Raw genomic sequence first — 11806 nt, 5'->3', positions numbered from 1 at the left:
AATGTAACTTACTTTATCCTGGCGTGGCCGGAAAACGCCAGTCGTTATAACACGGGTTTAACACCTCGTGCCAGCTTACGAGTTACCATGTATGTTACTTGTGGGTGATTATTTTTTGGGAGTTTTTTTTTTCTATAATTGTTATGTATGGCTGATAGTTTGAACAACCCATTAGTGACCACTGGGTTGGAGCAATTGCCGTTAAGTGTCTTGCCCAAGGACACATACGCCCACAAAGGTAGCAGCGTCAAGCCTTGAACCCATTACCTATGGGTTACAGGCAAGCGCGCTAACCACTATGCCACGGCGCCGGTCAATTCAGACACGACGTCAGCACATTCAAACTTCTTGTTAACCGAGTTAGCACCGATGCTTCCAATTATGTTCTATTCATTCTAACCTCGTTATCGCCATGTATCACGCCCATACGTCCACTCCTTTTTCCCTTCAAACCATTTTCTGCCTGCTATATATACTGTTGTGTAATCGCAATTTACTAACAAAAAATGACGAGATTAACAAATGACGAGATGAGAATGTTATAACGATTCGACGAACAAACAAATACAGTTACTAAAACTGAGGGTACAGAACCGTGTGATTTCGTGGCCGGGTGTCTAAATGTCCTAGCTTGGACAAGATACTTGACGGCAATTGCTCCAACCCAGTGGTCACTAGTGGGTTGTCCAAATTATAAGCCACACATCAAAATGAAAAAAACAAACAGTATACTTGGTAATTCGAAAGCTGTCGCGTGGTTGTATGAACACCCGTGTTATAACTACTGTCATTTTCCGATCACGCGAGTCCGATCACGCCAGCATAATTTGGTATATAGTACAATGGGGGAAGTTGGGACACTTAAGCACATATTAGAAATATTTCCAAAATCAAAATAGATGACGTATTTTGGGTAATACCAAGAATTAGTACTATCATTCCTTTATTAATTGACAACCATTTAATAAAATATATTAAAACACACGAGAGTTTTCTTTTTACAGACCCCCATTTAATGATAATCAGGAAAATAAGGTTACATAATTATATTCGACAGTAATATCACGACTTTATAAAACGCCCGTTAAAGCGGATTACTGTTTTTAAATATTAAGAAAATATGTAAAATAGAAACAGTATACTTTGAACAGGTAAAAAAATGCGAAATAGTAAGGTGCTATTTTTTAATGCTCGCCAAATCATATAGTAAAGCCAATGAATGTTTTTAGTTTGCGTGTGCGAACGATTAAACTAGTTTCATAGCTTCATAATACAACCTTGAATTTTTCGTACAGTTTGATTTTGTTTCATGAAACTAGTTTTAGTTTTGTAAAAAAAAAACACTGAGATATAAGCATGAAGAAAATAGGCAGGGGTCAATATGACTTTAATTTGAGATAAAAACAACAAAAAAATATCGGTTAAACGTTATATATATGAAGTTAACATGGCAAAGAAACTATCACAGCCTGTTAAATTCGGTAGGTTAACTACATGTTGCAGAATACTGCTAATGTAAATATATTTCAATTTAGAGTCCCAACTTCCCCCGCATTGTAATACCCATTCTTGTTCAAACAATACCAATTGTTATAGGCAACATGTTAAAACTATAGCAGTAGAGTAAAGCAAGGAAAAGAATGTTTAAACCTGGTTTTCAAAGCGTACAGTATTAGTTTGTGTTATTTACGTGTATTCCTAATAATAAATACACTCATTAATCAAAATTAACAATGATTTAAACTGTCCCATCTTATCCTGTGTGTTTTCGAATTTGTAAAATTTCAGCTGTTGTGCGGGTCGCTGAATAACTCCACGTGTGTTTTATTATATATTTTTGAATTGTTGTCAATTAATAAAGGAATGATAGAACTAATTCGTGGTATTACCCCAAAATCGCAATTTATTTTGATTTTGGAAATATTTGGCAATATGTGCTAAAGTGTCCCATCTTCCCCCATCGTGCTATAATATTTCGCATTTTTGCGTATTAGCTCTCCAAAAATAAGAACCGCAGCTGGAACTGTAATATATACATAAAAACAATATGTGAATCCTGGTTCTTTAGTGTTTATATCCATATTTACATCTACATCCCCTAAATTTACAACCTGTTGTTAATGTTTGTTAACTATACACATTGAATGAGTTAGAAAGAACCAACGTCGCTTTATTAACTTTGGTTACTACCATTCAATAGGAGGGTTGGTAATTCAAAATTAATAAATCTCCATTAATTTGGGCAATATGGCGTTTTAAATCTGAGCATTTATCTGTTGGCACTCGGAAATAATGGTGCATTGTATGCAAAAAATCAAGATTCATAGCAAATTGTGCAAAAAACGTGCTTTCTTTAAAGTTAATGAACACATTTTAATGCGCGATGCGTACATTCCGCCTGATTATGTTTACATACTGAGCTAAGATAAAATCAACATTGTGTATTTGTTTTGCATATGCTGTGTTGTACAAAGAGATAGATTCTTTCGTGATGTAATACTGTTGCAACGTCATATTTGTTTACCTTGTTTATTTATTAATCACAACTTCCAAACTCTTGAATTAACATAATTCTCGTGCATACAATAAACAAACGTATGGTTACATCCGTGTTACAACAATACGTGTACATTGTACATCCGTGTTACAACAATACGTGTACATTGTACATCCGTGTTACAATAATACGTGTACACCCTTGCTACAAAAAAATTAGCTTTTAAAACTTTTTTAGCAGTTAGTACACACCACAGATCAATGTTTCGTTTTTTCACCACAGATCAATGTTTTCATCGAGAAATCACATAGCTGTGCGAAAAACTCTCTCCAGCCTTTCCTTTTAGCAACGTATTATGATAGACTACGTGCCCCTTTATCAGCTATGCTTCGTTGATTAAAAAGTAATGTAGATAACATAGCTTGCAGATTTAAAACAGTTTGATCGTTTGGACAAACCTTTTGGCGAATTTTCCGGAACTTGGTATGCTATACTTGAATCTCCAGATAATTGTTTCTCACAGAAAAAACATCAAATGCGCCTCAGCACTAATTGCAGTGAATATACTAATGAACAAAACTGGGCTTAACTATCAAGAAGTAATTATACGCGACGTTGTGTCTATGATACCGAACAAAAAAACGAATTTCTACATTTTTTCTAATGCGCTTTAAAAATAGCAAATACAAGTTTAATATTTTTAACACAAAGCAAGACAATTAAACGCAATGGCGATTTTGGTATAGCAAAAGCAAATTTGTCGTGAAAGATTATAGATACAACTATTTTAGCGTCGTGTTAAAATTTGCAAGTCGGCAGCAAGAAAGAATATATAAACGTATACAGGTACCAGTTCTAAATGAATTCGTTTCGTGAACGTTTGGCAAAACAACATACAGGGTAGTTGTTGGATAGTTTAAGTAACATTCTTCTATTAGATAGCACACGGTTGACAAAATGAATTTAATATCAAGGGCAGCCGCATTAATACGGGATAATGTTCCTGTACAACCGTTTTATTTTGTCCACATGGTGGCAGTGCTGATACGTAGAGATACAAACAAGGTGATTTTATCTCCCAGCAGAACCAGTGCTATCAAAGGATGGACAATCCCTTGCGCCAAAGTTGTTTCTAGCAGCAGTGTTCAGGATACGTTTGTTTTTATCCCACGCATGAATAACTGTGACTTTAAGCTTTCTTCCATCTTTTCTACCCATTACGAGGTAAAACTTTTTCTTTTTTCTTTTCTTTTTTCCTCCCTTTTTGTTCTTTTTTTTTCTTGCGCCCCGTTTCGAACGTGAGTGCTCATCTGCTTCCGATCGACCTCGACGGGGTTTTTTAGTGACTGCATCGTCCAACTGAGGGCACGTACATCTCTTTCTACCGATCACGTACAGTTTCATTTTTTTATTATCTCTTTTGTCGAGTGGCCCATTTTTATAAATTACTCTTTTCTTCTTATCGGCAAAAACTTCTCGAATTCCCCGACTTTTCTTATTTTTGATTTTCTTGACCCGGATTTTAATAACTAAAAACAAAAATAAAACATTTATAATCTTAAACTCAGGTAGCTACGAAGTGTTACGGTTGTCTGTAAGATAAAAGATGGACATTCGCTCATGCACGCACGGAATTTTAAAAGCTCAATTAAAGAAGCACTGGTTCACTCAAACCCTTACCCATGCCACTTCACTTGACGCCTCTTTTTTATTAAAAATAGCATAATTCTGTACATTGCTCATTTTACTTTGTAAAGAAATGTCATTTGTACTTAATACACGTGAAGATATAGGACTAATGATAGCGGTGTTTGGACCAACGGTTAAATTCCAAATAACCGCGCTTCCATCAGGTTTAGTAACTTTCACATATTTTTTATTGGAAATGTTCTGAAGCTAAATCTACTAAAACACATGCACAGACTGACTTCAAAATTTATTATTTTAATGACTACACAATAAAACAATTGCTTCTCAACCGCTACTTCTTTGTTGTCACTTCGTACTCTAACCGATATAACAAAATTTCTAATAGCAATCGATAAGTTTCGGCCAACACGTATGTTATTATATGTGAGACATTGACAAACCCCACCAACAACGCCAGACATCTCTGACTAATACTAGCTTTAGCAACAATACTGTTATATTAATATCGACGGCTATTGATTATACCATTCGTTATAACTTGTCCAGACGGAAATAATGTTAGCGGTTTAAATATAGAAATATTTATTGAACCAAGAAGGAATTTTATGCAGCGTACTATTTTGACTTCTCCTGTATGGTAGCAACCATTGGATTCCAATACATTCAAGTAGATAATTATTAAAATGAAGTTTACTTCTTTGGGGTGGGGAGACAGATACCTTTAAAACATAGTATCCAAATATCCTAATCGTGGTTTAAACAATTAACAACGGCCTATGGTGTATACTATATAGCCAAGAGAATACACGTTGCATGTATTTACTACCAAATGAGACAAGAAATTAAAATAAAAATGTATCACATCTTTCCCACCAACCTATATATAAAGCGACATGGGAAACTGTTGAGTGTCAACATTCTTTCACGTAGCAGAACACGTCATGTTCAACAGAATGATAATTGAGCCTTGCGAAAATTATGAAACGTATCGCGTGATAGTAGGGCTTAGGTTTCTCTTTTCTATGTTTGATGTTATTTAATTCGTTATCGGTTATCTCTATTTTACTTTACAACATTTGTATTCGGAAGTCGTGATGGTGATATACTGATAATTGGAATTAGTGGGCACAATTATACACTTCATCTTTCCTAAATTCTAGGAAACAGTCAACATGATTGTGTGTAGGCTTAAAGTCTAAGTATGCACAGCACGTTAGTCTGTGGGCGAAGTTCGCAATTTGCGTTTAATTGCACGAAATGGGTTTCTTTAATCGGTTGGAACAAGATAACAGAGCCGCCTTTAATTGTAAGGTTTAAAGAAGTTACCGTCTCATTAAAGTTCTAATTTCCGTATAAGCACGACATGAATTATATCCTGTATTGACACCACTAGAATTAAACCCTTTGTACGGAAACCTTCATACAGGTTCATACATATACAGGTTACGTCATCTGCTTGTTAAATTTGTCCAAAATAGATAAAATGTAAACTTTAAAATTCGCGGTATACTCTTTGACGACATTAAAACTTTTTTTAGGTTATGGTAACATAAATTTTGTAAGCTCAACTTATAAGGTTTAAATTTTGCACAGGGTTGACTAAGCGCGAAAATGTGAGAAAGGGGCTTCTATTTGCCATCGACAATCGATGGGAAGATGCATCAACAAATTTAGAACAAAGAACGATTGTTCATTCACGTGATGATATGCCGAACTTTTATACCTCGTGTTAATTTCAATACTAAACCGTTACGTTTGTTAACCGAGTTGAGGAAGAACAATATTAATTTTATTCACTATTTTGAGCCGGGTATAAAGCGATAATTGTATATACATAATTCCTGTGGCGGTATATGTTTAAAAGAGTTATTTTTTATTAGCGTTGCTTAATAAACATTGCCTAAACGGAAAATCAACACTTTTGTCCCGCTAACAGCTCGAAATATACAATATTCCCAATTCTAAATTTTTCACCAGTCACCAACAACAATTATATACCGTGAACTAATAACTCGCCGAAATCTCAGAGAAAGCAGTTTGTGTGATTGGATTTAGATTATTAAATGTTCATTTCGCCAAGAATTAGTGGAACAAAGAAAGCATAAAACCATAAACTTACCAAATTCGCTTGCACAATAGTTATCAAGTAAGGTGTCTCTCTGCAATTCTATTCTGCAAGGTGGACAAACTGGATCTGCAAAAGTGAAAAAAATGGACTTAACAATCGTTAAAAGAGAGAAAAATGTAACTAGAAAGAGAACAAATAAACGTAACTACCTGGAATAAGTTTCTTGTTATATTTTAAGTTAAATAAGTGAGATACGTTGATTTGTTCAACAATATTACAAGTTTATTTTATGCTGAAGTGATTTTTCAATTTGCCATGCCTGTGTAGCAAATACACCACTTTGATCTCAGTGGTGTGGCATAGTAGGTCAAGAGCCACTTAAAATTTACCTCAAACACATACAAATTAATAACGAAGGAGAAAATAATTCGGTTTTTAAATTCAAAACGCAACCTAAATTGTGAAGATAATAAGTGGAAAAGAATTCTAGATATTTTAAGTATATAGTAAAATTTGAGTAATTCACTTTCAGTATCAAATTGCCAAACTATTCACGAATTTTCGTACACTTTTATATAATGGGGTGAAACCGACGTTGGGTGAAACTTAATTAGATGCGGGGTGTAGTGAGAAACTGTTTTAACATAAATCTTACAGTCCCATTTTGATAATAAACGAAAAAGCATGTTATGGTATTATTGAACAGTATTCCACGGCTATATACAGCGCATCAACTGTTTGTAACTATTAAATATTGGTGTTAAATAGAACGTTGAAAAGGGCGTACTAGCATAGTGATGGTTTTAAACGCCCACTAACTCACCTTAAAACAGGCGAAATTTTGTAGTTTATACGTGTTTAACCGATACATCAAGTATCGTGGTTTAATAAAAATAGGTCGAATCATTTTATATACAGTTGGATTTTATGCAGTAAAATTAGTTTTAGTTTTCGGTTTTGTCTTAAATTATGGCTAAAATAAGCACACTCTAATACCAGTTCAAATTTGTACATTTAACTTGCAGCACTGTCGGTTAAATTTATTTAATTATACACAAGTTGCAGAATAATTTTAAGAGAAAACTTTTAACTTAGTGTCCAGCTTTATTCCACATTGCAGTTTTGTAGGTATTTTCTTCCAAACTTTAACTTTTTTTTTAACTTTAAGAAAACGCATGAAGAATATATATTCAAAAAATCAGTCATATAGCTTAAATTTGATATGAAAATATAAAAATGCTTAAACATTCTTATTTATTAAAAGTTTATATACATTTGAAAGACACGATATTTATAAATTGTTTATCTAATAATGGCAGTTGTTGTTCAAACCAAAAAAACATAGATATCAATTGTATAATTTATTTACTTTGGTTAAAACAATGCCAAGAGCCAAGACTGCAGCAGTTGGAAAAGATACAGAATGATTCAACTTGGTTTTCAAAGCGCAATTTCAATTTTGTGGTATTTACCTGTATGCTGTATTCCTAATAGTAAACTCATTTATTAATCGAAGAAATTTGAAGTATCCCATTTTACCCCACCTGTCGTGCAAATCGCAAAATAACCCATTCAATATATTTATTTTAGGTGTCAATTAATAAAGGTATGACTTTACAAATTCATGGCATGACGCCAAAGTCGCCATTGTTTCGATTTTTAAATTCGGAGGCAATATGTACTTAAGTGTCCCACATTTCCGTACTTTACAATAGATATTATGGAAATAAATTATAGAAATAAAAATTAATCTTTGTGTATAAAATATATGTCAAGTTTCATTGCAATTGTAAAATATACTTAAACGTAATTCAAACCAAATTTGTCACAAGCGGTAAAAATGTTTACGTTTGTTACACGCAAAGCGTCAATTTTTCGTGTTTTCCCAAAACGCGTGTTTCATAAACAAATACTTATTCATGAATTAACCAGAAAATATTTTGCAAACCTCGTTTAGGAATTTACGTCAATTTGAGCATGACCAGTTTAAAACACTTATTCAATCTAAGGTACATGTTAAATGTAAAAATTCCTGCGGAAACACTGTTAAGTTGGTTTGTTGTTAGTGTACAAATCTGTGCTTGAGGCGATCACCAACAGTCTAAACAGTGTGCTGTCTTTTTAAGATGTTGGAGAAAATCTTGACACTAATTACAGATACTTGGTTATTTAAACCAATACAGCAATAAATTAAGAATTGAGCAGTATTTATAAAAAATGTTAAATCATTAAAGATGTTTTATTTCTAAAGCAATTCGGAACTTAGCCAAAGTTTTGTATCAGTAGTGAAATAATATAAGGTTTATGTCTGTATAAGTGGGTAAATTTTGGTTGTCACTTGCGTTCAGATACAATCTGCTTTTTGTGGCAACAACCAAAGAGGAATAGAGCTCAAAACACAATGGTAAAAAAGTTAGACCTTCGGCGCTTGCCCTAGACATGGGTCAAACCCATGAAGGACTCACTTCGCGTGGGCATTAGTCACGGGGCAAATATATTTCGGTATGTCGCCACCTTCCCACTTTTGTCGAGAGGTTTGTGGTTAACGAGACATGGCATTTGCTTGGTCCTGTAGTCGTATTATCCAGACTCTACGACCCTGTATTCGATTTTAAATAAATGTTTTGAGACACGCCACCCAACTTTAATGACGCGCCACTGAGAGCAAACAAAATATGTCGAATCAGTGGGCGTTTTCAATTATCACACACTACTCTGCCTGAAAGTGACAATGCATCGGGTCACAGGCACAATACCATTAACGAATATTTCGGAAGTACTTAAGTAATGCCACCCACATTTCTGAATTGCGCAGCTTTAGAATACGTCATACAGACGCCAACAATACTTAATTAAAGTAACGTTTTACAAATGCTACCTTAAGAAAAATGCGGGCGGTTGAAAACTACGAAAGGAAACAATTAGAATAAACAGATAATTGAATTCATTAGCCTTGTAGAGGTCTTATAGGAACATGAGCCGACTTTGTTTTCATGGCAGAACCTTGATCTTATAAAGCTACATAGACAATGTTTGCTTATCGTCTGGCGCATTCACTTAATGTGGCGAGCATTGCCACAGAGTGAACACCAGATTTAATCTATCATTCTGCACAGGCCATTTTCAAATATTTGCGCACCTTTACTTCGAGTGTGGGCCAATTAACCAAAATCAGGTAGCCGTGTGACATCATAACGATGTCAACACAAAACGACCAAGTCTGTGCTATAAACCAAGGGGGAGGCGATAAACCAAAACCACGCACAGTAGTTTTTTCATTAAAGGAGATTGAAAACCTTACTTGATATTAAAGAGGGTGTATATGCGTCACTAACTTGGAACACGAATATTATTTACACAGGACAATGCGTCATTACAAATGTGCGAAACTGCTGTAGATAACAAAGACTTATATCAACCCTTGATTGGAAAGAATTGTTAAGACGATATATGGGAAAGTTATCCATTTCTTAATAATTGAGAAGTTGTTTGGTATCCGCCGTTTTATTTCAAGAAAAAATAAGAACATGCTCTGCCAGCTGCTATGAGTCGCTTTATGGATTTAAGATCAGCAAACAATGTTTATCGTTTGTGTCCTGAAGCGTTCTGCCAGAGTTGTTAATATTTTACTAATAAGTATTTAAGGATTTCAAAACTACGGTAAACCCCCCATACACGCAACAAACTGTTAATATTGCACTTTAAGCGGTACATAGTAATTATAATAAACAAATACATTTAAATACTAATATTAGTAAAATGCAGCTGAAAATTTTAATATGTAATCATTTACGGAAAACAAATAATTGGTTACACTGTGTCTGTGACCTTACCGCAACTCGGAAATGGTTATAGTTAAGGTAAGTCACGAAGATATAAAGCTGCTGTTTACTGGCATACTATATCTAACCACCAGTTACAGGTGGCATAGAAGTAAAAAGTCGTGATATTGTGATTATATCAATACACATTGCAAACAACATAATATGTGAAAATACTTACTTGGTGCAGTCGAAGGTAAAGGTGGTTCAGCAGTTGTGCTTCCATTGACATCTGGACTTACACACAGACCTTCGTTGCTGAACTTGCTGCAGTTAAGCATGAGTGGCCAGGAAAATCCGTGTTCCAGCATAATAGGGCCGCATCGTCTTTCTACCGATTCACAGAGCGAGCGGCAAGGTGGAATCGGGCCATTCATCGATTCACCGGGTGGTGTTGGTATGCAAACCGGTGCAAAAAGTGAACAGAGAAAAACTTGGACGTTTGCGTGGCAGTGTCTTGACAACAGAGGAACAAAGCTTGTTGCCTGTTGCACAACTTCGGTGAGGGACTCATGATTCAGAAGATTTGGTAGCACCATGCGCGTGTAACCTACGTTCCGGCAAAGTTTTAGTGACGTCGGTATGTCGACACATACAGAAGGAGGCCGTGCGTACATTGTACCATCCGCCATGAACTTCGGGCTGCCACAACAGTTCTGAACATTGTTTACTAATAATATTAATATCGCAAGGCTTATAAAAATGTCTTCATTACTAGAACAGTTTCCTTTTATCCATGATCCCATTTCGGGGCTCTGAAAAAACATAGTTTTTATACATGAGAACTAAACCAAGACTCGTAACACTAAAGCTTGTCGGTCACACCACCCGTATCTGACAACCGATGTCTACTGTCTGATGATATCACAGTTTTAGGTCTAATCCACAGCCTAGTTAACTTTTTTCTCGCGCAGACGAGAAGAGAGATTGTCAAATTCCGATTAGCGCCGAGCCAGACAGGAACCAGAAACGCCTTTGTACGGTAAGTTCAGAATGTAAAAACTTGAAAAGTGCTTGAATACGCCTTAACCATCCCATGCAGTTGATCCGACAAAATCTATTTCATGTGTGATTGTACGCAAAATTAAAAAACTAAACGGAGGTAAAACGGCATTCATCTGGATATCTTGTTTAATTTTAACCTTCCGGGGAGAGTGTCAGTAGTTGTAGACAAATACAAAGCGTAAATAACATGGTCGCACATACCAATATCTTAACTTGTCTAGCTTAGGAAAGGGGATCATTATCTTATAAACCAACTTGAGACAACAAATGCCAAGCAACTATCGAAGGGTTGTTGAGATCGACGCCTCACCGGGATATCCGCCGTAAATTGAAACCTAATTGGCCCGCAAGCGCCCGTCAGCCCACTCGAAATCAGCAGATCGGATCGGCGGTCTACCGAGGAAACACAGCAAGCAACTGGTACTTAGTTGTACCGGCTTATCGACCCATTTCACGATAAAAAATTTGCACCTCTTATCGATCAACAGTGGTTGAACACATAGTGTTTCTCTGATCGAAGCTAAATTAATTTATCACTAGAGTGTTTCGTAAAACATGGCAAATATTTTGTTGTATATCATACAATTTATCATACCTTCTTTAAAAGAACCACTACAGCCTAGAACGCAAAAATCTATTGAAATATTAATATAAAACTTCTAACCGTCGCACTAAACTAAACCGCAACTATAGTATGCAGGGTTATTGTCACTGGCATGTGTACGGCATACACAAAGTTCTAAATTCGCTAAATGTTGATGATGC

The 11806-nt window shown here is 35.3% G+C and overlaps 1 protein-coding gene across 1 annotated transcript; it reads right to left on the bottom strand.

Moving 5' to 3' along the window:
* Window positions 1–32: 32 nt before the first annotated feature.
* LOC149741843 (secreted frizzled-related protein 1-like) lies at window positions 33–10899 on the bottom strand. The gene is made up of 3 exons (XM_089892621.1): window positions 10218–10899; window positions 6267–6341; window positions 33–4026 (listed from the first exon to the last, which is right to left on the bottom strand). Exons 1-3 carry the CDS (start codon window positions 10801–10803, stop codon window positions 3569–3571), a joined length of 1119 nt encoding a protein of 372 aa, XP_089748747.1. The 5' UTR covers window positions 10804–10899; the 3' UTR covers window positions 33–3568.
* Window positions 10900–11806: the final 907 nt, after the last annotated feature.

Source organism: Ciona robusta, chromosome 1, assembly GCF_009617815.1.
Source record: "Ciona robusta chromosome 1, ASM961781v2".
NCBI classification, from domain to species: Eukaryota; Metazoa; Chordata; class Ascidiacea; order Phlebobranchia; family Cionidae; genus Ciona; species Ciona robusta.
Note: the sequence above shows the minus strand (reverse complement) of the source record. Positions and strands in the feature narration are given on the sequence as shown.

Bases quoted from the DNA above. Each gene is read 5' to 3' on its own strand.
- LOC149741843 (XM_089892621.1), bottom strand. From the start codon at position 10,803: ATGTTTTTTCAGAGCCCCGAAATGGGATCATGGATAAAAGGAAACTGT. The intron at 6,342-10,217 runs GTAAGTATTTTC...TCACTTTTGCAG, and splicing joins TTTACCTTCGACTGCACCAA to ATCCAGTTTGTCCACCTTGC. The intron at 4,027-6,266 runs GTAAGTTTATGG...TTTTGTTTTTAG, and splicing joins CTATTGTGCAAGCGAATTTG to TTATTAAAATCCGGGTCAAG.